General features: G+C 41.9%; 13 protein-coding genes and 2 non-coding genes across 15 annotated transcripts; 10 read left to right on the top strand and 5 right to left on the bottom strand.

Moving 5' to 3' along the window:
• Nucleotides 1–502: 502 nt before the first annotated feature.
• BNI5 (Bni5p) lies at nt 503–1600 on the top strand (the record flags this gene model as incomplete). The annotated part of the gene is made up of 1 exon (XM_003682050.1): nt 503–1600. The coding sequence occupies one exon, from the start codon at nt 503–505 to the stop codon at nt 1598–1600; it is 1098 nt and encodes a 365-aa protein (XP_003682098.1).
• Nucleotides 1601–1774: 174 nt separating this feature from the next.
• RPC10 (DNA-directed RNA polymerase core subunit RPC10) lies at nt 1775–1987 on the top strand (the record flags this gene model as incomplete). The annotated part of the gene is made up of 1 exon (XM_003682049.1): nt 1775–1987. One exon carries the CDS (start codon nt 1775–1777, stop codon nt 1985–1987), a length of 213 nt encoding a protein of 70 aa, XP_003682097.1.
• Nucleotides 1988–2429: 442 nt separating this feature from the next.
• SKO1 (Sko1p) lies at nt 2430–4388 on the top strand (the record flags this gene model as incomplete). The annotated part of the gene is made up of 1 exon (XM_003682048.1): nt 2430–4388. The coding sequence occupies one exon, from the start codon at nt 2430–2432 to the stop codon at nt 4386–4388; it is 1959 nt and encodes a 652-aa protein (XP_003682096.1).
• A 155-nt stretch (nt 4389–4543) lies between these two features.
• Nucleotides 4544–5329, top strand: FMP41 (Fmp41p; the record flags this gene model as incomplete). The annotated part of the gene is made up of 1 exon (XM_003682047.1): nt 4544–5329. The coding sequence occupies one exon, from the start codon at nt 4544–4546 to the stop codon at nt 5327–5329; it is 786 nt and encodes a 261-aa protein (XP_003682095.1).
• Nucleotides 5330–5367: 38 nt separating this feature from the next.
• DCD1 (deoxycytidine monophosphate deaminase) lies at nt 5368–6294 on the bottom strand (the record flags this gene model as incomplete). Its single annotated transcript, XM_003682046.1, has 1 exon — nt 5368–6294. The coding sequence occupies one exon, from the start codon at nt 6292–6294 to the stop codon at nt 5368–5370; it is 927 nt and encodes a 308-aa protein (XP_003682094.1).
• A 587-nt stretch (nt 6295–6881) lies between these two features.
• On the top strand, nt 6882–8357 carry PSD1 (phosphatidylserine decarboxylase 1; the record flags this gene model as incomplete). Its single annotated transcript, XM_003682045.1, has 1 exon — nt 6882–8357. One exon carries the CDS (start codon nt 6882–6884, stop codon nt 8355–8357), a length of 1476 nt encoding a protein of 491 aa, XP_003682093.1.
• Nucleotides 8358–8451: 94 nt separating this feature from the next.
• On the bottom strand, nt 8452–13419 carry APC1 (anaphase promoting complex subunit 1; the record flags this gene model as incomplete). The annotated part of the gene is made up of 1 exon (XM_003682044.1): nt 8452–13419. The coding sequence occupies one exon, from the start codon at nt 13417–13419 to the stop codon at nt 8452–8454; it is 4968 nt and encodes a 1655-aa protein (XP_003682092.1).
• Nucleotides 13420–13545: 126 nt separating this feature from the next.
• Nucleotides 13546–13656, bottom strand: TDEL0Ftrna1P. The gene is made up of 2 exons: nt 13620–13656; nt 13546–13582 (listed from the first exon to the last, which is right to left on the bottom strand). It is a non-coding gene; the product is annotated as a tRNA-Pro (tRNA).
• A 2517-nt stretch (nt 13657–16173) lies between these two features.
• Nucleotides 16174–17994, top strand: MDG1 (Mdg1p; the record flags this gene model as incomplete). The annotated part of the gene is made up of 1 exon (XM_003682043.1): nt 16174–17994. One exon carries the CDS (start codon nt 16174–16176, stop codon nt 17992–17994), a length of 1821 nt encoding a protein of 606 aa, XP_003682091.1.
• Nucleotides 17995–18428: 434 nt separating this feature from the next.
• On the top strand, nt 18429–19595 carry NOP13 (Nop13p; the record flags this gene model as incomplete). The annotated part of the gene is made up of 1 exon (XM_003682042.1): nt 18429–19595. One exon carries the CDS (start codon nt 18429–18431, stop codon nt 19593–19595), a length of 1167 nt encoding a protein of 388 aa, XP_003682090.1.
• A 249-nt stretch (nt 19596–19844) lies between these two features.
• PRP39 (Prp39p) lies at nt 19845–21761 on the bottom strand (the record flags this gene model as incomplete). The annotated part of the gene is made up of 1 exon (XM_003682041.1): nt 19845–21761. One exon carries the CDS (start codon nt 21759–21761, stop codon nt 19845–19847), a length of 1917 nt encoding a protein of 638 aa, XP_003682089.1.
• A 171-nt stretch (nt 21762–21932) lies between these two features.
• On the top strand, nt 21933–23600 carry BFA1 (Bfa1p; the record flags this gene model as incomplete). Its single annotated transcript, XM_003682040.1, has 1 exon — nt 21933–23600. The coding sequence occupies one exon, from the start codon at nt 21933–21935 to the stop codon at nt 23598–23600; it is 1668 nt and encodes a 555-aa protein (XP_003682088.1).
• Nucleotides 23601–23845: 245 nt separating this feature from the next.
• TDEL0F00650 (uncharacterized protein) lies at nt 23846–25117 on the top strand (the record flags this gene model as incomplete). The annotated part of the gene is made up of 1 exon (XM_003682039.1): nt 23846–25117. One exon carries the CDS (start codon nt 23846–23848, stop codon nt 25115–25117), a length of 1272 nt encoding a protein of 423 aa, XP_003682087.1.
• A 195-nt stretch (nt 25118–25312) lies between these two features.
• Nucleotides 25313–25384, top strand: TDEL0Ftrna6R. Its single transcript has one exon. It is a non-coding gene; the product is annotated as a tRNA-Arg (tRNA).
• A 211-nt stretch (nt 25385–25595) lies between these two features.
• On the bottom strand, nt 25596–26663 carry GSF2 (Gsf2p; the record flags this gene model as incomplete). Its single annotated transcript, XM_003682038.1, has 1 exon — nt 25596–26663. The coding sequence occupies one exon, from the start codon at nt 26661–26663 to the stop codon at nt 25596–25598; it is 1068 nt and encodes a 355-aa protein (XP_003682086.1).
• Between the last annotated feature and the right edge of the window lie 68 nt (nt 26664–26731).

Below are 26731 nucleotides of genomic sequence, written 5' to 3'. Positions count from 1 at the left end.
GGGACACTGGCCGATCAGTGGCTCAGTAGGTCTTTATCAAAGTTTTGTCGAAGTTATGATGGCCCGGGAAATTTCAGCCGTTCACTGCTCACTTATGAGAAGGGCGATGAGCAATAGAAAGCTTACAATAGAGCACACACAATCCCCGACAGCGTCAATGATTGCTAATTGGACTCTAAGAGGTTGAAGAACCCTATATGATGGTGTAGGATTTGTCTGCTGTCTAGCATGGCAAGATGGGTCCCTTTAACTCGTGCAATTCGAACCAGAAGTCGCTGAAACGCTCTATGGGGACTACTTGAGCATTATACAGCATCATTACATGATTCAATCATGGCAAAGTGTCCTTCTGATGGCATTAAGGTACATCACGTGGTACTCAAGTTAGGTCCTATAAGCGCGGATTATGGCGATCTTATTGATCTTCAACTATAAACAACACAACAGATTGCAAGATTTGAGAATATAAGGGCTTTGACCGCAGTTAACGTGTACCGGAGGTATGGGACTAGATCAGGAAGCTATCAAGAAACGTTTTTCTCAGTTGGAACTGGATATAAACAATATGAACAGGATGATTGACGACAACCTGCAGATCGGCGAAAATGGTGAGGAAGTTGACAAAAGTGAGAATGAGGAGTTGGGCGAGTCTCAAGAGTGGCAGGAGTCTCCCAGGGCATTCTCCCAGTTAACTGGCGAGGCCGCACAGGAGTTTGTCAGTAGAGCAGGAACTCCCGAGGCGGAAGAGGAAGGCAAAGACAAGGCAGAAGAGAAGGAAAAGCAGTCGGAGGAAGCACATGAGACCCCAGTGGAAAGGGTAGTAGAGATGTCAAAACGTGAGGTAATGGAGTCGGTAAAGCCAGTAGAGCCAGTGGAACCAGTGGAAAGGGTTGAAGAAATTAAAAAGGTAGAGAAAGTAACAGTTGCAGAAAATAAAGAGCAGATCAATGTTCAAAATAAAGTTGTAGAGAAAGTGAAGGTTGCGCAGAGTGGAGAGCTAAGCAGAAAACAAGAAAAGGTGGAGCAACGAGAGATCACAGTGCAAGCAGGCACGCATCCCGCAGATACCTCCGATCAAGCAACAGATACTTCTGAGGATTTCACCGCAGGTAATGTCACAACGGCTATTTCGTCAAACTCGTCGTTCTCGTCACCAGCAGAGCCCGCGGCACCCATCTTCTTACCAAAGAACACTCAACAAACCACCACCCAAAGGCGTCCCACCAACCCATTCCGTGTGGTCTCTGTTGGTGCACCTAACTCAGATACAAATGGTTCCCGCAAAGCATCGGGGACTACTGTTATTGAACCGCGAGCCGTAGAGACCGAAGGTTCTTTGAAATTACAAAAGAGACTGGACTACCTCACGAAAAAATGTCTCAAACTGCGCAAAGAGATCCAATACCTTAACGATATGAACAGCCAAAGCACACTTTCTATAGAGGACGGCCGCAGATTGACCAGTGCCATTGAAAAATTGCAAGAATATCTCGATACAAAGACCAAAGAAAAATACGATCTTGGGGTTATCGTCAGCAGGCAACTCAGACGCGACATCGACCGTGGTGATAATGGCCAATTCTGGATAGGGACTAAGTGAATCAACCACTTCTTTAACTATTATATTATCGATTTTCCCATTACCCGAAAATGTTGAAAATTTTTCCAAGATTATTCGAAGAATTAGAAGGCATCATCGCTAACTCTGAACAGCTAAAGAGGGTAGAATTAGCCGGACACCACAGGCTCAGGGCAGTTGTTGAGCATCAGAGACATGTCGCGTGAAGGTTTCCAGATCCCCACCAACTTGGATGTTGCTGCCGCTGGGACGTCCCAGGCCAGATCGGCCACTTTGAAATACATCTGTGCCGAATGCTCCAGCAAGTTATCACTATCAAGAACGGACCCAGTGCGTTGTAAGAACTGTGGTCACAGAATTCTATTGAAGGCCAGAACGAAGAGAATGGTCCAATTCGAAGCAAGGTAATTGGAAAGAGGTCGAACACAATAATGCGTGCAGAGCCAAATGAGATAGTCATTCGAGGACACGCGGGACCACGAAGGCTTTGTATAGCCATATAGATGTAACATATATACTTGGATTAGCAAATATACATCCAAAAGGGAACTGAAACTCGACGTTTTCGCTAGAAAAACAGTGCATTTCTCCTTGTACCTAAAGGTTGATCATTTAACTTATTTGAAGCTTACTAAGAGACCAGATCTCCTCGATTAACGCTCTCTTAAGTGTTTTTCGCTGAGGCTCTTAATCAAAGATTTCTAACTAGTCGATCCGAAGCGAAAAAGAAAACCGACTGTTGATCGATCGACCACACGTTGCCATTTAAAAGGTCATAGAGGGCGATCTTGAGGCTCGTGGAACCGTTCGTAAGTGTTCAAGTCGACGTGGCGAGCAATCAACGAGGTAGATGGCTTCTACCAATCGAGAAAACAGCGTATCGTCATCACAAAGTGTTTCGATGTTTGATTTAGAACCAAATCCGTTTGAACAGAGTTTTGCGTCGACGAAGAAGTCGAACTCGGTGCCTGGGGTTATTGCATCCAGTCAGCAGGCTCCAGATTCCAGGGTTAGGAGCGCACATGTTCCAGTCACAGAGAGGAATTCAACACTATCGATATCAGAGATAACTTCGAATAACCGAGGAACAACACCGAATGATCAGAGGAAACCTTCCCCTTTCTTGTATGGGGCTCAGAAACCAAACCTAGCTTCTCCACCGCTGCTTACACCAGGAGGATCTAAGCGATTACCTCCGATTATCTTTCCACCGAATTTCATACAACAAGTGCCTGGTGAACCTTCATTGATAGATCAAGGACCAGCAGCCTCTTTGGCAACTGTGAGTCCCAAGGATAATCGACCCAGTACAGTTGAGGTGCAGCGGCCTCCGTTAACTTTGAGTTTGTCTAGGAGTGGACTAATCCCGAATGAATCTAACTTAAGGACTGGCTTGACGCCGAATATTTTGACACCCGGGCATCAACTACCTCCAACACACTATCCTTACCATCCATTGCCTTACTACCACGGACCCAAAGTAGATTCGCATGATGAATTAAAACCAAATAATGGTATGAACTTGGGTCTCGGAGTTCCAAATGCAAATGAGCTCAACAACAATCCCCAGTCACTCACGCCTGGTTTGGGATCCTTACTGGCATTTTCACCAGGTCAAACTTCACAAAGGACCATTGGCACATTACCGAGAAACGGTAGTCCTCAGGCGGACACAAGTGTTCAAGCGGACTCTACTGCCATCGAAGAAGCAGCTAACAAGGATTCCATCATCGAGCCTACTATATCGACGACTGGTACGAAGCAAAGAGGAACCTCTTTTTCGAATTCTCCTTCAAGAGCATCTGCACGTAAGAAGAGAAAGACCAGTGTTACATCAAAAGGTATAAAATCAACCAAAAATAGTCAAAAGAGTACTTCATATTCCACTGATCCTAAGTCTTTAGCAAAGAACAATAATGCTGATAAAGAAAGTGACGATGACCAAGAACGTAAACGTAAAGAGTTTTTAGAAAGGAATCGTGTGGCCGCCTCAAAATTCAGACAAAGGAAGAAAGAATATATTAAGAAGGTTGAGATGGACCTAAAATTTTACGAAGCCGAGTATGAGGATATGTCTCGGGCGATGAACAAAATGTGTGGTATCAATCAAGGATCAAATTCACCGTCAAACTCGTTGGTTTGTATGCTTGAGACTGCAGTATCAAAGAATGATATCCCTTCCTCATTATCCATCCTAACGCACATCAAACAAGTCCTCTATGAAACAAGATATTTTCAGCGCAATGGAAAGAACCCAAGATCTGGGATCGAATACTCTCAGGAATCGGAAGAAGAGGATAAGCATGGCACAGATAAAGAGCGCTCTATGTCGCGAAGTCGGCATGGGAGCTTAGTAGGTCATCCTTCATCTTCAAACTCCATTCAAAGTTCTGATAGCCATACGGCAGGCCCTATGGCAGCTTCTTTTATCGCTAATGGGGCACCACATTCATCGAGTACGCGTTCCAATGTTTCGTCATTGGGAATTGAGAGTGCGTCGATAGGAACAGATAATACTTCGGCGCCCTCCTCAGTGAGGCCGGACGATCCCAATGCTGCAGATTTCCCAGGCCCCTACGACGAGAAGAATCGGTCGACAGCACAGCCTGTTGCCAGTGCCATAGGGACGATCAGCACGCTCCCAGATGTGATAAACGGGAGACAAGTGATTCCGTTAAACGGAATCGACCCTCAACCAGATTCTAATTCAAACAACGTGTCAGAAATAAGGCAAAGCTCGCTGGTCAATATAACGACTTGCCTTGGCAGCCCGCAGCCGATACCCTCACAGTACCCAAATTCTAACTAGTAATATATACCTTTAATGTGTCAAAGAACACCTTTGTATGACCGAACCTGTCTGAGAATTTTTGGATTTTTTAGCTTACAATACTTATCTCCTATATATCAAGGCACACAGGGGATAGCCTTCATAGTGAGGAAAAAACTCAAATACACTGGGTAATGAGTTACAACTATTTGAGATCTGCTAGAAAGGTTATTTGCATTGGCCGTAATTTTGCTGCCCATATCAAAGAACTTGAGAATCCAACTCCCAAGCAGCCGTTCTTCTTCTTGAAGCCTACTTCAGCCATTATCACACCAATTGATGCAAACAATGAACGCAAGGTTTTACCCAAAGATTCGAGTTATCATGGTTTGAATGATGATGGAACTAATCCTTCTCCTATCTACATTCCAAAGGGAGTTATTGTCCATCATGAAGTCGAATTAGGTTTGGTAATTGACAAATACATCTCAAATGCAGAAGCTAGTAAGTTCAAGGCAGAGGACGTTTACGATTCAATCAGCGGAGTGTTTTTGGCATTGGATTTGACTGCTCGTAACGTTCAGGACGAGGCCAAGAAGAAAGGTCTTCCATGGTCCATTGGTAAAGGGTTTGACTCATTTCTGCCTGTATCTCATTTCATCTCAAAGGATCAATTCATCAACGAGAAGAAAAACATACAAAACGCATTTAGACTCAAGTGCAGTGTCAATGGTACATTAAGACAGGACGGTACGACCGATCTGATGCTTAATCATCTAAACAAGATTATTCAACACATTTCCACAACCATGTCTCTCGAGCCTGGTGATTTGGTCCTGACGGGTACTCCAGCGGGTGTCGGAGAATTGCATCCTGGTGATGCAATCAGATCTGAGTTGTATTATCATGACACTAAATTAGTTGACATGGAATTCAACTGCGAAGAGCGTCCAGGGCCTTATGTGTATAGGGAAACCTGAATCCTAGAAATTCAAAATCTATAAATTTATGATACAGTTTATACCATCATTATCCGGGGCTCCAAAACGAAACTGAATTGTCTAATCTTGACTCCAGCTTCCCGTAGAACTTGGAAACTGGCTTCGTCCATTCGATAAGTTTGGCTGTAGACGACCTCAGTTATACCTGTCTGCACTATCTTTACAGAGCATGTAAGGCAAGGGCAAGTATCACAGTAAAGGATAGCATTAGGTCCTACACGATCTCTACCAGCCTCTAGTAGAGCATTTTCTTCAGCGTGAAGACAGAGACATGTATGCAATGCACTGGACCCACCTCCATTACAACGGGGACACCCACCATTGAAGCAGTTAGTCAAATTACGAGGAGTCCCGTTGTAACCAGTGGCGATCACTCTACGATCTCTCACGATAACACACCCAACTTTCCGTTTCATACAATTAGAGCGAGACGCCGCCAATGTAGCCAGTTTCATGAAATAGGAGTCCCAATCCGGTCTCAATGGTGGGACGATCTCACTTGTGGGATTGGGCCCCTTCAAAGCCTGTAGTTGAAGTCCTATTGCCTCTGTTACTCTCAACTTGAGCGTTTGCAAGTCCTTGTTGATAATCTTGAACTTCAAATGAGACCTTTCCCGCATCTCCACAGAGTCTTTCTCAAAATCATGGACATCTAAGAGGTCTATGAACTCTTCAAGGGATGTAATCTGCTTACTCAACTTGTACCTCATCCCAACAGACGCATCTAACGATAGATGAACGAAAAAAGGTCTCTTTTCAAGAGTTTCTAGCAACGATAAACTCTCGCAACGTACCACCATGTTTCTTGTATAGTTCTTAATTGCATACTCTAGCAATTCTTCTGGATCTTGCTTGCACAGGTATTCAAACCCAAATTCCTCAACCAGGACCTCGACTGCTACCTCAATGCCACTAAACTTTGTACCACTAACTGCAACAAGCATAATTAGCTACTTTTCACCACTGGAGAGATGAACTTTTGTCCTTTTCTTAGCAAGAACAGCTCTGAAGATCTAGTCATCGACGCGATTAAGTCGATAATGACTAGCTCGCTGCTCCATCTTCGAATACAAGGTCAGGTAGCAACTAAACTATACGTTGAGACACATAATATCTCCAATCATACTATTTCGAGGTAAACTCAAAGATCCAAATGTACACATCCTCGAGACTTTTGAAGGTCTAAAGTAGCTCTTTGGACCTAGCAAGACGACAAGAATTACATCATTAGAATCTCCAATCTTCACAGACCTATTTAAAGTAGCTTGAAGATCAATTGCTCAGCTCAACGATGCTTAGGACGCCAAACTTCTTTCTCATCGCGAATTCGTGTTTTTGTATCAAGTTCAGTAACCTTTTCTTCAGAACAACTTCACATGTTGAAATGATTACAACAATTGCATGTGCAAGAGCAGTGGTGGATCTCCTGAAGATATCAAACTTTCATAATTGAAGCGCTTTAGCTGCTGTTTTGAATTGTGGGGATTGTTGGTTCTAAGGGTGAAAGAGTAGAAGAAGATTCAGTTGAGCGATGATACCGGTTGGGAAGGCTCTAAACCGTGGGAGAAGTATCATTACGATGCCTGTAGGACGTTTGGCAACTAAGATGCAGTTCCGTAACCGGACTGCTGTTTTATGGAGTAGAAGTTTTGCCACGGGAGGAGTGGTGTCGCAGAAACATAAAGCTGGAGAAATTGTCAAACGTGGTAAGGAGGCTAAACTTTTATCCCAAAAATCCGTTATCAAGTGGGTTGTATTGACAGGTGTGACTATAGCATTAGGAACTGTCATTCTCAATTCTCAGACTAGGGATGAAGATGAAGCCGAAGATGAAGAGACAAAAGGTCGCAAGAGGTTGCCAAGAATTAGGATCTTTGATAATGATTGGCTCTTCTTTTGCTACTCTACGTTACCTTTGAATGCTTTGTCTCGCCTTTGGGGCCAAGTTAATTCTCTTAATTTACCGGTATGGCTCAGACCTTGGGGATTTAAGTGTTATTCGTACTTGTTCGGTGTTAATTTAGATGAAATGGTAGACCAAGATCTGAAAAACTACGCAAATCTATCTGAATTTTTTTATCGAGAGATAAGACCTAACTGCAGACCCATTGACACTCGTGAAAATGTGGTGGTTTGCCCCAGTGATGGTAAGATCTTGAAAATTGGTATTATAGATTCTGAAAGTGGTGAGATTGAACAAGTCAAAGGGTTAACCTATTCTATCAAGGATTTCTTAGGTACACATTCTCACCCGACAATGTCCAAAAGTGAGTCAAGTCTAGATTTGAACTCAGATGAGGAAAAACACAAGGAATTCGCAAGACAAATTGATTTCAGGCTTTCTGATCAAAGTGGACACGAATCAGAGCACTATCTGAATGTAAAGGAAGAAGGTGACAAAGTTATTGAGGAAGCCAAACCTTCTATCTCCAAGAGTATGAAATTGTTAAATGAATTATCGCTGATGCCTGGTTCCTATCACATGCCATATAACGAGCCAAATGACACTCAGTTATATTTCGCTGTCGTCTACCTGGCTCCCGGTGATTACCATCATTATCACTCTCCGGTAAACTGGGTTTGTAAACTTCGTCGTCATTTCCCAGGTGATCTATTCTCTGTGGCTCCTTACTTCCAACGTAATTTCCCTAATCTGTTTGTGTTAAATGAACGTGTCGCTCTGTTAGGTCACTGGAAACATGGTTTCTTCAGCATGACAGCAGTTGGTGCCACAAATGTGGGGTCTATCAAGTTGAGTTTTGACAAGGAACTGGTAACTAACGTTAGAAGAAAAAAGCATAACGAGCCTCATTCCTGCTACGAAGCTACCTATCAAAACGCTAGCAAGATACTTGGCGGTATGCCACTGATTAAGGGTGAAGAGATGGGTGGTTTTATGCTGGGTAGTACTGTTGTGTTGTGCTTCGAAGCACCAAGAGGGTTCCAGTTCGACGTCAAAGTGGGTGACAAGGTCAAATTGGGTCAAGCGTTGGGAGCTGTAGAGTAGTTCAACAATGCATTTCTTGCATATAGGAGTATGTTTATTAGCATGCCAAATATACATCATAAATAACGTTCAAGATGCAGGAAAAGTGTCTTGTTCAAACGTTTTGCTTACTTCTCCATATTTCAAGTTGATAATCATTCACGTCACCATTATTAGCGTCGGAACATAGCATGTCAAAGTCGTAAGAGTATATGCTACTCTCCTGTAAACTTGTGTCTCGTGTTATGGTTTTCAGTTCCGCCATAGTCGTATCATTGAGATTAATGCTACTGTTCAGTTGATGTGCTAAGGTTTCAATGCTGGAATTACGGCCAGTGCTTACTTTATCGGATTCCAGGGCATTGACCTTCATTTTCAGCGTCCGCTGTATATCAGATGTGTTTTCGTAGCTCGATGAGGAGGCCTGCCCACTGGCGGTAGAGTTCTTCTTGGGCTGTATGTGAAGGACCGTACCATTCTTGAAAAAATTCGCTGCCTTGAGGTCATTGTCAAATTTTATCTCAATAGGATAATAGCCTTCTGAATTGACTTTAAGAGACGTAATTTTCCTTATGTCTGGTAACAAGCATGGAGCGGTCATGAACTTTGTTTCATCAAAAGTATCATTGACTCTGAAGTTGACTTCGAAGGGCACGTTATCCACAAGTTCTTCTGTTGTTGCATCTCTAATAACTAAACATCTTGGCTCTACCGCCATGCTCCAGAAATGCTTTGTCTCCTGCAAAGGGCACTTGTGAACGTAACTTGGTATTGCAGTAATGACAAGATAGGCAATGCTCTCCAAATTCGATGTTTTCAGAGCGTACTGACCAGACCCTAGAAATAGAAAGCCCAAGGATAAATTCGAGGCAATGAACTTACCATACTGGTTTTCCTCATCGCCCTGATCGCTCGATGGACTTCCAGGATTTGTGGACTCTTCTGAATTATCTTCATTTGAATCATCTGCAGAGCCTTGGGAAGCTGATTCGTCGGGTATATCTTCTTCCTCCTCATCTAACGACATCCCGGCCTCGTTGGGGTTTTGTCTATAATTCTTGGATTTGGTGCGTGAAGAGTTGGCTCGGAAAAGATCTGAATGTTTTCCTGTAACAACTTCTCTGAGATATCTTATTCTCCGAAGGACACTCAAATCGCCAGTTCCGCACATAATCATGCTAGCTGAGACTATCAAAACGTTGACCAGAACGTTTATACCTACGATTGCCAGCTTGAAGTCTAGTCTCTCGTCGCCGGGATACTGGTAAAAGGGCAAGAATCTATCCACTAATAGTAAAAGTGAATCTCGCATTTCGATGTTTCCCATTGAGGCATATCGGATGCCCATCGCAAGTGCACGACCCGCTATTGTGTAATAGATTGGTAAATTATCTGTTGTAATGCCTTCCTCGGCATGATATTCAAGGCCTTCTAACATGAATTGAAGACCATTTCCAATCTCAGACCACACTATCATATGATAGGCCCACTCTCTGAACATGAAGAGATCAGGGCGGAAATTAGAGGTCGCAGACTTGAGATTCGGTCTAATCATATTAGCGATAAACGTATTGTTTGTCTTTAAAAAGATTAGCAGAAGTGCAACCGTCGCACTGGCTTGAGAGTTTTCCGGAATCCATTCTTCTTCGACGTCGTGGTTATCAGTCACTAGCTGGAGAAGTCCAACTATTATTCTCTCGTCTGGACCTGTTCCGTTGATCATGGGCACCATTAGACCATCATCTGGCTCCTCGTCTTCCACCATTTTCCTCCCTGCGTTAATATCACCGGCGCCTAGATTGATGAGCCCCAATCCAATTCCGCTCGCAAGTCGATAGCCCTCATCACTAACAGGCTCTTCATTTACAACTATGAACGAAGACAGCTGGGAATAAAGCACATCGCTCATCCTTCTATGTTGAGACTTCTGATAGAGCAAACCGATTCCAATCAGTCCAGCTGTTTGAACTTTCAGGTTGATATTGAGGTCGCTTGATCCAGGAGGTAAAAACGTCACGGTGTGTACACTTAACACTTTCGTCAATTTTAGATCCATGGTGCCTCTCATGCTGGCACTCATACCAAGAAGCAGACCGATACTGACGAAAGTTTTCTTGGGACTCAAATAGTTGTACACATGCCACTCTTCAAGTCCAGTCAAATGTCCATTAAGTCCAAGACCCAGGAGGAAACCACCGTGTTGGGCATCCAATTCATTTGGTTTGCAAAAGGTGATCCAGCTTCCGTTAATTCCCTTCGCCTTCCTGGAGATTCTCAATCCTGAACTAACACCGCCATGAAACTCTCCCCACTGTAAAACATCTTTATCTAGATCACTTTGCTGTAGGGCTATTTTCGTTCCGTCTGGGAACAGATAAGTAAAGTTCAACTGTGGTCTCGTCCATTTTTGCGTTGCGAGAGGTTTCTCGGTAGCATAAGCAACAGCTCCAAAACCAATCCCAGATGTACATGTCCTCATCGACATGATTTTCGCCACAGCCCTCTTCTGTCTCAGAATCTTCCTATAGTTCTTCTCCAAGGATAAAAAATCAATCTTGCTTGGCTTATAATAAATAAGCTGGGAAAGAACATAACTGAGCCTCCTATCTTCAGAGAAAATCAAGCCTGCATTTTTCTTTAGTGTCGACCCCTCATCAAAATCATCTGCGCTCTGATCCTCGTTACCTGAGCTTCTTTCTGAGCTAAAATGGCGACTGCTCTTAACAACATCCGTCAGGATAGTGTAAAGGTCCTTAACCTCAGGCTTCGACTTAGTTTGGGGGCCGGTGAATTTTAACTGCCTTGATGTCTTGGATAAGAGGTCCTTATCAACGTCACTCTTAATCTGCTCTATAAGCGCGACGCACCTCTCGAGGTCAGGCCTGCAGATGACCGAAAGATCAAGATTCACATTAACTTGTGACAACTTGTCCTCGATCTTTTTTAGCATCTTTGACAGGGGCGTTAACATCCCAATTGGATAAGTTTCTATCTCCTCTTTACTTATCTGTAACTTTGTTAGTATTTCAATCAAGTAATCATCTGTATAGTTGGAAGCCCTGGTCAATTCATATAATCTCAAACTTTTGAAAGTCCTTGGAGTGACCAGTTGGTCAACATGTGAATCCATTTCAGCAAGTCTGGAAAAACAAATGAAGGGAGTTGTCGGTATTGCGCTATTCTCAGTCACACTGTATAGTGATTTTAAAATCGAAGGTGGTTCGTCGAGAGGATGTGCAAAAGTCCCTTTAAGTGGAGAAAAAATTGGTTTGGTATCAATACTTCCATAGTACTGTCTCCATTCAATTGGCCAATTCATTTTTGATGTTGCAAAATACAGAAAGTCTCCTAGCCTCTGAACATCTTTCTTGGTAAGCACATTCAAAGCAAGCTCTTCTCGTACCAGATGTAAACCCATGATTATTTCGGGTATCAAATTGTTGGAATTCTTTTGACGTAGTAGTTGAAGTGCAGCAGTCTCAAAATAATCTTCGTTAATGTCATCTTCCATTGTCAGTATTAAAGAAGATAAAACATACTCCAATGCAGAAAACTCCGAACACAGAGGAGAAGAATCATCGATTAAATCGGGTTTCGTCATCACGTATTGCCATAAGTACAGAGTAGCGAAAAGAACACTCGGAGTACAGACCCATTTCAATGCCTCAAAACAGAGCTTTACGGTGCTTTCTCTCGGGGATGGGAAAAAGGTTGGTATATTGCAGACTTTTTTGTTAAGAGCAGAGATAAATTCACTGCAAACCATCCTGTCCTCCGATACATGGCATAAGTCATCATGAGATTCATCATGCTGCGGTGACTCTAGCTTGATAAAAGGATTGTATAGACAAACTTTTTTGCTCGAGTTGAGCAAGACAGTCAACGTTCCACTTGCAACCCTCGAGTGGTATGGTAGGATATCGCTTATCTGCCCTTGTATTTCCAAGTCTGAAAGCTTTATTAGGTCCTGAGGTGAATCGCCATGAACTTTAAAAGATAGGGAATTTATAACGTCTGGAAGCAAATCTATAATCCAAACTTTAGAGAACTGAGTTACTGAATCGAATATGGCGATTGCTTCTTGATCTTGAAACTTGAGGGCGATACATTTTATCGTACCAAGCTCGTTGGAGAAATGCTGAGGTAAAGTCATGCAAGATACTCTCGTTAGTTTGACATCTTTTGAGGATATGGCCTGATTTAAAAGTTCGTTTTGTTGCAATTGTTGCTGTTGAGAAGGATTCGATGAGAACTCTACGGTAGGAGAGGTGGTTGAGCCACTCATACGATCCACTGTAGCTGACGTGCTTCTACTGGGCCTATTGTTACTGGTCAATGCCGCCAAAGAATCGGTTTGCACAGTCTCATTCACGTCATGGTTAAGGGTAGTGGAATTAACTCTTCTGTTTAAAATCGACATCTTTCGAAGATTCTTGGAAGGATCAGCAGTAGGAGTAGCGCTTACATAATCCTTCTTCTTAAGATCCTCTTTAGAATCCGTAGTAAGCACTTGCGTATAGTAAAAGTTTAGTTTCCATTGTATAACATCTAATAATACCGTGATGCTATAATTCTCATCCTTAGGAAAGACCAACATTTGCAAATGTCTGGGATCCTCATTGTACTTTTGTTGCGGGGAAAAGGTTATAAACCCAAAAGGTGCCATGGGGTCCGACAATGTAATAAATCTATGTTGGACTTCACCTTCTGCGAAACTCAACCCCATTTCCCTCTCCAAAACAACTCCCTGGGAATACCAAAAAGCTTTGGAAACATAGAATGGGAAGCATACCGTTGCTGAATCACCATTAGTTAGAAAATAGACGTGTGCGACATCCCTCAAAATAATCACAAGACAGTTTGGAACAGTAGCGAAATCAACAAACCCAGCCTTAATTACAGGTTGCTCATAGAAAAACCTTCTGACGCACTGATCATCTACAAACCATTCCACACACTTCTTATTTTGGGAAATCCAAACATCACCTCTGTCCTTGGCATCAAATTCGAAACAACAGTCATTTGCTATGGTCTTATCCGACCTCTGGTACTCAACAGTGTTCAACCATGGGCTATCATCCATAACTCACGACCTTAGCGACCGTTTTGGTCTGTTCCAAAGTGATGATTTAGGTTACACGACATGTTCGTGCCACAAAAGTGATTCAATATCAGCGGCAAACTCAAAAAAAATAAAAAAAATCAAATTGGGGCGAGCTGGGAATTGAACCCAGGGCCTCTCGCATGCTTGTATGTTGTTCATCCTCGTTGTTCCGAAGATTCGCCCAAAGCGAGAATCATACCACTAGACCACACGCCCTTGTAATTTGTTGAGATTTTTAGAAAATCAGACCGCAGTAGTCCTGTTGTAGAAGGCTCATGACTTGCCTAAATACTTGGCTTGCTACACCATTTCTCGACCCCTCTAATCACTTAGTGAACTGTGAGCTATTTGAATGGATATTTCATAGTCTCCGAGAGTGTAATTGGTTCTTTTTGATTATTTACTCATTATTTACAGCTTGTCAATGTTGACTATTTTTTAATAGTATGGAAGGAACTAATTCAAGAACAAAACATAAAACATAAAGGGTCGTGACTTATACGAATAATCATAGTTGAAGACTGTCGATTGCTGATCTTGTTCGGCATGTTGAACTCATCAGAATGTTGGTTCGAAAAGGGTCCAGTTAGTCAGTGTAGTATCAAACCTCTCAACTTAATGACTTACTATTACATGAGCTTTTGGAATACAGACAAGTCACACTTCAACAAGCACAGCATACCTATAGAGTCAATTGTATTGCTTTCTCTCAAATATTAATAAGTAGAATTAGCTGCTGCTACGTTACGAACGTATGAGTCTTATTCTGTGATAATAACGGTTATTGAGTTAATTCGATATTAAAAGCCAAATCCTCAATAACTCGTTGTTTTAATATCCTGCGGCGATATCTTTGTTCTTGATTGCTTCCTTATACCCTGCATGTTAGCCACGGAAAAAACGCAACATTAATATAAAGTGATATTTGTTAATATTACCACTTCAAAAATTACGTTGATGATATCAGTTTGAAGTATTGTTTATTAATGTGCTCTATTAATATTCTGCTTTCGTTCGTGCCTTGCGGCGATTTAATAAAATTCTTAAATATACGATAGGACTCAACCAAACTCAACAACCTGGGGAATATCGTAACGTATCAAAGCGATCAAGTGGAAAATCACCATGGTTACGACATATGGTTGCCATGTCGCCTCACCCCCCTTGTCTATTTTATGCGTTCTTTCCGCATCGAGTATTCCCATATTGCCAAAATCAATGCCATGCTATGATTAATATGGAAAACACATTTATACGAACGATGCGAGCAGCCCAAGTGTTGCAAATAAGCTGCAAATAACTAGGGGAAGGGTATAGCGAGAAAGAGACCTGAACTATCGAAAAAATTGGGCAGTACATTAGGATAGAACAGCTATTCTTCACAAGTTCCAACTGTATAAATAGGTGATGTAATTTCAACTAGACCAGAAAACTATTAGACTCGTTCCCTTCCTTAAACTACAATTAGCTAAGGTGAAAGCGCTTAAGATCAAAAAAGAAGAATCACCACCCAGCTCAACATGATTGATACAATAATTGTTATACTATTCCTGACAGTCGATGTTGCCACTTGTATTTACTCGAGGCGTAATGTGAACAATGGTAATGATTTTCATGACTCTGGCACTCAGCCAGGTTGTAATGGCAAACATGACGACAATGAGAAGTTATGATGCCGATTGTGACCATTTTGGTGAATGCGGAAAATCTGTCGCGCTGGACTACGATCTGCCTGCGTGCAGTCTCAGTGTTTACTACTAAGACCGGCAGTGCTGAGTTTCATTAGCGAGCCTGGTGGACGAGGTTGTGATGACCGGTCCAATCGACTTGATGGAGCAGTAAAAGTGTGGAAATTGCTGACCACTGCTATGATTGACCCTGGCAGATTGTTACTGAGCTTCTTTGTCCTGCACTGGAGGTTTATTCTACTTCCTATTGCAAACGAGAGCTGAATCTAAAAGAGCCTAAGCTACAAGGACAAGAAAACAATATGGTTGAACACTAATGTGGCCTAACTACGTTCAAGGCGGTGAAAAGCTTTCTACAAATTATCGAACAGACTGATAAATTCGGGTGAAACCCAGACAGACGAAAGTATAACGTTTCTTAACTGTTAGCCTCTATTCTAGCTCTCTAAAAGGCCAGACGGAGCCAGCCAAAATTCGTCATTATTGAATTAGCCTCTGGTTATCACAATTCCAAACTAATTATATCCTGAAATATGCATGTCGGAACCTTCTTGCACATTTTTTGATACTCCGATGAGTAGTCTATGGCACGATGGTGAGGATTGTAACAATTCAAAACCCAGTACTAAAGTAGGGTTCGTATTTTCAATACTTAAACTAATCACCGATCGGTGTGATCCTCGCTCTCTGAAAGTGATTCTAACATCTGTATCAAGGACACACAAATGAGCCTCCAAAAATACCTCCACTTGTATATAAGCAGTTAGTAAGGATGTACCAGCCGTCTCAGATAATTTCTTGAACTACAATGGGAATCCTGAGGTGACTTACTAGTAATGAATGGTTTCAATACATAATGGAAATCACGTGATTTTCTTCGAAGGGGGCCTTGCTGGCTGGCTAACATTGGTGGCGAGGCAATGCTCTCTGGAAGGGACCTTTGGTAAAGAAAGTAGTTGGATGTGAATGTTATTCCGCCGATTGAATCTTTAGAAGAAGTTCAAGATTTAGTTTACTTTCAGACAATAGCGAGTGTTATAGAAAGATGGCTAGCGCTGCGACTACAGTTGACTATACGTTTGAATGGCCTGCCGGTCCTAAAGAAGTTGTTGTTACCGGTGAATTTGACAATTGGAAGGGCTCTTTGCCTCTGTTGAGATCTTCTTCGGGGGCTTTTGAATTGACCTTTCCAGTGAAAATTCCTGCTGACAAAGACAGGGTGTTTTTTAAGTTCATTGTGGATGGCAATTGGGTTACCAGCGATGCTTACAGCAAGGGTTCCGATGCGAATGGCATTGAGAACAATTTCGTATCCAAGAGCGAGGCTTTGGCGTTGAGCGAGAATCCTGTTGGAACCAAGATTCCTGAGGCAGGTGGATTAGCCTGTGCTACTACGTCATTTATTAAGGAAGATAACGAGATTCCCGAGCCAGGCTCATACCCAAAGATTGGAGGAGTTTCTAAGACTGCCGGACCAGTTTCAAAGACTGAAGAACCACTCGTAAAGACTGAAGAACCGGTTTCAAAGACTGTCGAACCAGTTTCTGAGGACAGCGAAGCTTCCAGACCAACATCTGCTAGTAAGAAGAACAAGAATAGGAAGAAGAAGGAGAAGAAGAAGGCCAAGGCTAGAGCTGCTAAAGCGGCTGCTGGTATGTCCGCTTCAGAACCAACTTTGACTACTTCTGCCCCCAAGCCAGAACCTGGTGCAGTTCCAGTGGTTTCTGAGACTTCTGAAACTGATGATACTGAATTTTCCACGCCTGAACCAACGGCGATCGCTGCAGTGACGCCTGAACCTATTAAGCCCGAAGTCCAAGAACCTGTCCCAGAGGTGGCAAAAAAGACGTCAAAGCCAAAGGTGACTGAAGTCACCACCACTATCGAGGCATTTGGTGTGACCACTGACGCTCCGGATGTTATTATCCCAAAATTGGAGGCAGCTGCTATCCCTACCGTGGCAGTTGAGACCATTGAATCAGAAGAGAAACCCAAACCTACCGAAACTCCAGCTATAACCGATGCTCCAGCTAATGTTTCTTCTGCAGTACCAGAGATTGGGGGCTCTACCGCCGCCTCGAAGGAAGCCGCATTGGAACCAACTCAAACTGCTTCATCTTACGACTCGAAGAAAAGATTTAAGATTAAGAGAAGATTTAAGAAAAATAAGATCACTGGTGAAAAGATTATTGTCTCTGAGGAACGTATCCCATTGAGCTCTGAGGAATCCGGTTCTGATCATCCAATTGTGGATGAAGAGTTGATCCCCGAAAAGGGCGAAACTTTGAAAGATGAAGCTCCTGAGACACAAGGTCTTTCGAGTGATGTTCACATACTGCCAATCGATGCTTCAGGTGCTGCCGATAAGGAATGCACTTCTATTGTGGGAGGACCCGGTCCAGTTGTACCTCAAAACGTAAACGAGATTAAGGAATTCTCGGAAATCAGAGACGTTGATGTAGATGAGCTCAATGAGAGATTGAACAAGGAGGAGAGAGAGAAAGATGCCGCAAAGGCGAAGGCAGCCGCTGAAGAAGCTCAAAAGGAAGTGGCTCAACAGACTTTGGACCCAAAGACTCAACAACAGGGATTGGAAAAGCAAACCAGTAACAAGCTTCACGAAGTTGGAAACACCGAGAGTGACGTGTCAAAGGAAGAACCAGAGATCAAGAAGGTATCTGAAAAGGCCGCTGTCACCGCTGTTCCTGCTGATCCTAAGGTCCAACCTTCCTCTACAGAGAAGGCAGCACCATCAAAGACAGAGAAGAAGACTCCAGTCAAGAAGAGTGCGGTGTCTGCTCCAAAACAGGAAGAAAAGAAGAAAAAGGGCGGTTTTTTCGGTAAATTGAAGAGAATGTTCCAATAATTATATTAATCACTTTGAGCTTTGAAGCTAACAAACGAAGACTGATTTATTCAATTCTTTGTGCTATGACATCATATTCTTTTGATCCTTATATTCTCTCGTGGCAAGTTGTTCTCATTAAATGGTATATCCTAGTTAAAAGGGAAGTCCGTTGCTTTGGAATCTAGCCCAGTCTGGCAAACTATCGAAGTTTAACCAGCATCTTGTGTAACCTTTAATGTCACCATATCAGTTCTATTTCTACTACTAATTTTTAAGTATCACTAATTAAATTTAATTTCCTATGTGTCGAATCTTACCTCTGTTATTCATTTTTCTTTCCATGAAGCGGGCTTGGTACTTTTGAAAATTTTCCGATGAGATGAGATGAGATACTTTCAAGTCCAAGAGAGTAGCCACATAGACCTTTGATTTTGCTATAAGACCATTGAAGTATGACTGAAGTTGAGCAAGATCAAAATTCTATTAAAGAAGTTGAGATTAAAAAGGCTCTTGCCGACCCAACCAAGAAGAGAAAGGCCGAAGATGAGATTGAAATTGATTTAAAAGGTTCTGTGCCACTATCTAAGAAGCAAAAACGTTTGTTGAGAAGGGGCAAAGTTACTTTAGAAGAGCTAAATGCCAAGTTTAATATTGACCCAACTTCGGTGGAAGAGTTCAAGAAAGAAAGCGAAGTTAAGGAACAAGCGACCAAGGAAAAGCCTGAAAGCTCATCGGCTGATGGTGAGCAGCCAACTGCTGATAAAAAGGACAAGAAATACGGTGTCTGGATAGGAAATCTTTCTTTCGACACTACGAAGGAAGATCTGGTGAGATTCTTCTCTGCAAAGACTAAGGAATCAGAAGATGGTGCTCAAATTACCGAAGAAACAATTGTTAGAGTCAATATGCCACTCGCACAGAATGACGGTAAGAAGATCAGAAATAAAGGTTTTTGTTATATGGATTTCGAAACCACTGAACAAATGGAGGCTGCAATCTCTCTGAGTGAATCACATTTGAACGGTAGAAATTTACTGATCAAGAACTCTAAAAGTTTTGATGGCAGACCAGACAAAAACGACCTTGTCTCGTTGTCCAAGAATCCTCCTTCTCGAATTCTTTTCGTTGGTAACTTGTCTTTCGATACAACTGATGAACTACTGAAGAAACACTTCCAACATTGCGGTGAGATTGTCAAAATTAGAATGGCTACTTTTCAGGACAGTGGGAAATGCAAAGGGTTTGCTTTCGTGGATTTCAAAGACGAGGAAGGTGCAACTAATGCTTTGAAAGACAAGGGCTGTAGGAAGATTGCACAAAGACCTATTAGGATGGAATATGGTGAAGACAGGAGTAAAAGACAGGTCAAGAGGAGGCCTCAGGAAGAGCCAAGAAAATCATTTGATCTCCAAAATAACAATGAAAGAAAGGCCCCAGAGCAGAAGAGTGTCCCATCTTTAACATCAAAAAAGAATATACCGCCCGCTAAAAAGTACAACAATAAGAACGCGTTTGTTGATTCAAACAACCGTCTGAAAAGTAGTGTGGCTCTTGCATCAGCTCCAAGAGCGTCGGCTGCAATTGTGCCTTCCACAGGTAAGAAGGTCAAATTTGATTGAAGAATGTACGATAACATTTATAGACTTTTGCAGATTAATTGCGTATACTGTATAATATTAAAGGAAATTTATGGTATCTTCAGCTTTATTCTATACTGCTCTTTTAAGTAGATCAATCGACGAATATTGTACTATCTGAGCTGAACTGGCTTTATTTAGTTCTTGGTCTCTAAACATTTTAACGTTCGCTCAATTTCTTCCAAAGCGAATTAAACGTAAATTTATAATCAATATAAAAAAAAATAGGCCTCATCTATTTGTATCTAAATAATATTTACTGAATATATCGTCGTGTTTGAGTGGTTGATTGATCCTCTCTAAATTCCTGAAAGTAGGAAGCGGCAGCTGGCGATTACCGAAAATTTTTGTAGTCTGGTCTAAAACCGTGTTAGATATCTGTGGCTTATCGTCAAGAATATTAGGATGGCCGTTTTCCCTGAATTCTCTTGACCTGTGCCAATCCAAGGATTGTTTGTATCGACCTGGATACCACTGCGGGTTGTTTAACTTTAATTGTATTAGCAAAATGGGATCCATCATATGAAATTCACTTCCACCATCATCTCCGTTACGAACTGTTTGATAAACTCCCGCATTGGAATTTGCTAGATAAAAGGATCGATAGTCATTTAGGATGTCATTCATGATAGTAAGCGGCAAGAAGATTTCGACTCCTAGATCATTGACAAACTTGTTTAGCCGAGCAAAGTTTTGGTTCGACTTCTCAAACTTGTAGTAAGTGAGCCAAAATGCAACTGATGACTGAAACAGTCTATTTTTACTGTAGAAATTGAAGTATTTCCTCGTTTGCATTGTGTTTTTTAGTACCAACCATGTTGTCTTGATGAGCTCTACAACAATAATGGGGAGGTTCAAATCGTTTATCAAACATTGTAGGAGAGCATTTTTATCCACTGTGTGATTAATGTAGTTTTTGATGGCAGACTCCAATTCTTTCGAGTAAGAAGTTAGCTGGTCGTAGATCACCTTGTCGTCCTCATCGATACTCGTGCCGCAACGATGCCTTCTCAACATAGCCAAATACTCTGTGAGCAACAAAGCTTCATAAGGATATAGCTTTATGATTGAAGAAATAGTTTGGCCGAAGATCAAAAAGATGTAATCCTTCTCGTTTCTATAGTTTTTCTGAAGGAAAGTCAAGAATTTAAAACGAAACTGCCTTAAATTCATAGGCAGCATACTCATTCCTCTTTGATAGAGTTCAATATTGGTATGCAAATCTAAAGGCTGAACCTGTTCTGACCAATCCGCATACATTATCCAATAATGCTCGTAGTAGAGGCATGGCACCAGGCATCTTTCAAAAGTAGCTTTTATCAGCTTGGAAGAGAAACTGTGCTTCAGTTGATTGTGCGTCAAAAACTTCAAATATTCGTCCCAATTGCTGAGTTCTTCTTCAGAGACAGGAGTAATATTGAAGAAACTCTGCTTTATCTTTGATTCAAAAGGCCATATCAACGAAACAATTTTCTGAGTATTTCGAAGTTTGACCTCCAAATCAGGTTCCTTCTTCGGTGAATTTGCACTTATCAGAAATGACTTGTAGGCGGTGCCGTATTTTGCGTATTGATGTATTGGTATCGTGACCAACTCTGCGTATATGTCAGACAGATGATCCCATGCTTCATGTTTAGTTTCAAAGTCGATATACTTATCCCAGAATGGATGTGATAGGAATTGATAACCGACCCTATCTTTCGCTATTCGGAAATTTTTTCGTATTAGTTCCACTTCACCTGCATTATTGGCACATAGGACATTCAAATAGTCGCACCAAAGCTCTAAAGAATTAGGAAATGCTTCAACAGCTTTGCCGAGGGTGGCGATCGATTTCGCAAGGCCGTTAAGTTGATATTGTACAGCAGTAAATCGTTTCCAGTAGCCAAAAAAAAGTGGATACCTCTGCAACAGTTGGAGGTAAATCGTCTCAATTGCTCTTTTGATCTTTTCATTTGGATTCTTGTACTTGATAACTACCTGTTCCACAGATCCTACCAAGGCATTCAACGACTGAACGCTCTTCCAGTCTATGTTTTCGTAAGCTTCCACTAGCTGCGAATTATCTCTCAGGAACGAAGACTCCAACCCATCAAGAGCATTTAGATTACCGCCAACCACATCACACTCATTCCCAGAGCCTTTCATTAGTCCTTAAATCGACCTTTAGTAAGGTCTGTAATATATTTAATTTTTCACTGAAGGCCATCTCTAAAAATCATCGAAGCCTTTACTTGAAGGGATCACAAAGAAAGAACAAAAGTAAACAAATTCAGAAATACAACACTTAAACTATTCTACCTCAATTGCCCAGGTAGCATGTCCATCAGGCCGATCAATCTCGATGAATTGCCCGAGACATCGTTCGAGGATATGGACACAACATTTACCAGAGATTATGCAAAGAAAACGGTACCTGATAGCCGAAGATCACCATTATCACGACAACCACTGGTTGCACCTACTCCCACATCATCTACAAGCTCAGACGGTACAATTTTCTCTCATCCTAAAGAAAAGCATTCCCGTGGTAGTAAGACGGAGGAAGATGAAGAAGTAGAAGAGGAAGATGAATTTTTGAATGATTTCCAAGAATTTCAGGATCGAAAAGATGACTTTGATGACGCATTGAAGACCTATTTCAAATTGCGAGGTTCGTCAGGATCACTGGCGTTAAAACCTGATGTTTCTCGTCCAAATAGCAATGAGCTGGCAAGAGAGTTCAGCAAACGATTAAATGTTGGCAGTAAGAAAAGGCCCCCGGCTCTAAGACAACCAAGATCAATGATGGAATTAAAGACAAGACCAAGAAGTAATGGAGAAATGCCCAATAGCCTATCGACCGGTGATTTAAGAGTTCAATCGAACAGCACTGTGCGGTTCAAGAAATCCATGCCCACGCTCTCTAATTTTAATCCAACGATAGAAGAAGAAGAAGAGGACTTCGCACTACCGAACCAGGTAGGAAAGTATGGCAACAGGCTTAGAAATGACTTAATGGAAACGAATAGAGAGGAAGATGAGGATGATGACAAAGATTTTGTCTTTGACGAAAGGCTCATACAACCTCAATTTCTGAATAGACCGTCTGAAGAATCTCCGCTGAAGCTGTCGCCATCTCAATACGAGATAGTGAGAGATGACGCCCTACTGACACCACGATTGCATAAGAGATACCGAGATTGGAATGCCAAAAATCACCTAGATTCCTTTAAAGAACAGGTTCCAGCTTTATCACGCCGTAGATCGGCTAGGAACACTACAGCAGCATCCAGAATTAAGACCATTAAGCAAGAAATCGATCATAATACGCCAATAAAAAATGGTCGTATGTATTATAACCCAAAGACAATGAAATGGGAAGGAAACGAGCAAGTTTTGGATAAGTTTACAAACTTGGACGCCATTGACAAGAAACCTTTGTTAATCAAGTCAAAATCACAACTTAATGAGACAACAAACCAGGAACCTGGGCTGACGAAACCATCTATGATAAAGTCAACTAAAAGGCTAAAGAAACCACGAATTATCGGTAAGATGATGTTCGATGATGAAAATCTGCGGTGGGTAAGTGCTCACGGAGATGACGAAGAACAAGATCCATTCGCAGGTATAAAGGACATTACACCAGTGATAAGTAATTCACCAAAGACAAAGCATTATATCTCACCATTTCTGAGGTCTCAAAGCCAACTGCTGCCGTCTACAGGGGACAACATTGCAGACAGACTAAACTCATCGGCGACTACAAGGTATCATTCTATGGGAGTTACAAACCGAGAGATTGCCCGAGAGCCAGCATTTCAACTCAGCTCTCGACTCCTCGAGAAGTTTTGTCATGAAGAAAACCGCTGGAATCGGAAGGTTGGTGGTTGGTTCTTATTAGGGAACAAGGACTCAGAGTCAGAATCCAGGAACAAGAACGAGAAATGCCAGAGCCACATGTTTGAGATCAGAAACATGGTCATGAACTCGACGAGAGGATAGGAGACTGCGATCTTAGGCCCTCTTACTATCTTAAACTATTTTGTAGATCTTTTTATATCTAGATTGCAAAACACAGTTCGCGTTCTGGACGCGTAATAACAATAGATGAATGAAGTAGGAATGTTTCAGAAAGACAAACATCTGTGACATTCATGAGAAAAAAGAACCTTTACTGAGATCTATTTAAATGGACCCGTGAGTGGAGGCAGCCGTCTTTTATCAGTCAAGAATCTTAGGAACCCACAATGATTTTCAGAAACGAGTGGAAGTACTCGATTAATGCTAAGACATTTGATAATGTCGATCCCTCGCTTTTTCGGAACTTCAGGTTTTGCACTTTATTCAACTACATCGTTTGGTCATGGGGACTTACTTTGCTGAAGGTTGCTTTGTTTGTTTCCGACGTTTACACCTGCATAAAGCTACTGGCATACAATCCATGGTCTAATAATATCATTCAGCCGTACTTACCATTCCGCATATCCAAATGGCTTTTCAGTGGATGTATCTTAGCTTCGATCGTACTCTTAATATGGGAAACTATTAGTGGCATCAGGATTTATCGTACGAGAAATATTGCATTAACTTACATCAACGATTTCTCGAGAACAGCATACTCATTGTCCAATTATAACTTTTTTTGCGTATTGAATAAGATATCACCTACTGGTGCGTATCAAAAGGTTGCATTTTATACATTTTTTGAGATAAAGAGTTGCATTCGGCTTTTATTTACAGATACCCCAAGGCAGGTCATAAATGGACTCACATTGTGGTCTGTACTTGTCACAGTTAAGCCAAATTCAAGTCTTGGTGATCTCGAATCTTTTGATGGGTTAATCGCCAAGATTAGGACTATCGCTCAAACAAATCATGAAGAAGCTGTGCTGTTATCGTTTATGTTATTCTCTTTTATCATTTGGGCATTTTTCATTTCCAGACTTGTCTTAGCCCTCTTATGTTCCGTGTATGTTTATTACAAGCTCATCAACAAGCATAGGCACAGTGGATTGAGAGAATTTGTGTGTGTTACGATCAGTCGTAATATCGATGCTTTGGTCGAGAGAAGGAGGAAGAAACTAGCCAATTTATCGAACAAATCGACTGCTACTTTCGAAGAATACCAATATGCATTCAACAACGATTCGAGTGCGGAATTACTCAAGCAACATCCAACTTTCAGCAGAACGAGCACGAACGATCTCGAGGCTCAAAAGGAGAAAATCGAGGACGACTTTAATGAAACGACCAAACCAGTTGAAGTCACTTCCGCTATCAAGGACAGTTTCGAGCCAGTAGTCATGGAGTCTGTTCAGCCACTAATGTCGACGGAAAGTTTAGTGAGACCGAGACCTCCACCAATTTCAACGAAACACAGCTTCGAAAGCGAAAAAATATGCACGCCCACAAGGGCTCACACAAGGATCCCATTTCCACAAAGGAATGATAGTTTGCTGGAAAGAAGGGAGAGGATAGCTAATGAAGATTACGAGCACTACACTCGAGGAAATAAATAATTACATAAGTAATATCATATTGCACACGGTTATAAAGAAAAAGAATGGCCTGCTATACAAGAATTCAATGGACTATATAAGTCCAAAATAGTCTCCTGAAGATAGGCACCTCTATCCTCAAACTTTGTATCAGCTGGTGATCCTCCGTGGCCCAGCGGTAAAGAAAGGCGGTGCTCTGCATCGCTCTGAACGACGAATCGCGTAGCCTAATGGTAAGGCGTCTCCCTCCTAAGGAGAAGATTGCGGGTTCGAGTCCCGTCGCGATTGTTTTTTTTTATTATTTTTCGTTTCATTAGTGCTAGTTAGACAACTATTGGTTTTTGGCCTTTCACGGGAATATTTTTTATTAACATAGGTTTGATTTAATTTACAGAGTCAAACAAAAATACAGTAACTAATCATTTCTCCTTCTTTGATTCTACTAATTTCTCAGCCTTCTCATTGGCCAAGGCTTCCTTTCTCAATTTAACCAATTCTTTTAATTCTTCACCTGGTTCAAAAAACCAAACCTTCTGAACCTTCTGATCTCATTGTTCATTTCACCGATGTCGCCTTGACATGCGTCCAACTTCTTCTTCAAATCATCCTCAAGTTGAATAAAATACTCCTCACTGAGAACAAATTTTCCTTCATCCTTTATTGTCTTGAACGTACTACCAGTAAGCCTTTGGGCCAGTGGGGTTTGAAAACCCTCACCTTCACCGAGAGGAAATCCTGGAGCTGCAGCGACCTTGATCATACCAGCTCTAAAAGCCTTTGCTGGATCTCCGTACTTCTTCATGATGTAGCTGTAGAGATTGCCTTGGTACTCATCATAAGTACCTCTTCTGGCGCCGACCCAACCCAAAGAACGTAGTAAACTTCTCAATTTGGGGTCCGTCAATTGTATGTTTCTGATCTTGTAAAGAACAGCTGGGTTGAAACTAATTGGGTTGACCATAGCGGTGGTGAAGAACATGGTTAAGACTGCGATCTTCAAGATGTGGACCACGAAGAACAACCATTGAGCGGCCAGACCCGTGTAGTTCACCTGGATCTCCATCTTTAAACGATCAGCGACGTGTCCCAACTCGAAATGTTCCAAGATTGGGATTGCAATACGGGACAACTGGTTAGTCAAAGAGATACCAGGCGTTGGCGAGATAACGTCGGGCAAATCGGTGTACAACCAAACCAACATTAGAGCGACATAAATGATGATGTTGGTCGTTGATCTTTCCCATTCAGGCAAGATTAATTGACCGGGCCATAGTTGATCCATCAATTTCTTTTCAGGGTCTAACTTTTGTTTGTACTGCTTTAGATCGGCATCGTAATCGAAAATCAAGCACCCACCCTCTGTCATGTAGCCTGGATGCATTGACTTAGAGTACCCAGTTGGTAATTTCTTATGAAATATCGTTGGTCTCAACACAATTATATCAGAAACACCTTCGCCACCCTTGAGGAAGACCCTAGCGATCTTAGAATTGATCGTATCCTCCGAATCTACTTGGAATGCAAAATCTCTTTCAACATCATTGTTGAGTCTAACGTAAACTTCCATCGTCGTGTTATTTGGTCGATGGCTTTAAGGTTCTTGTTTGTTCAAGTGGTATGTTTTGTTAAGGAATG

This window comes from Torulaspora delbrueckii, chromosome 6 (assembly GCF_000243375.1).
Source record: "Torulaspora delbrueckii CBS 1146 chromosome 6, complete genome".
NCBI lineage: Eukaryota > Fungi > Ascomycota > Saccharomycetes > Saccharomycetales > Saccharomycetaceae > Torulaspora > Torulaspora delbrueckii.
The sequence above is the reverse complement of the archived record's forward strand: the minus strand, read 5'-3'. Positions and strand labels throughout refer to the sequence as shown.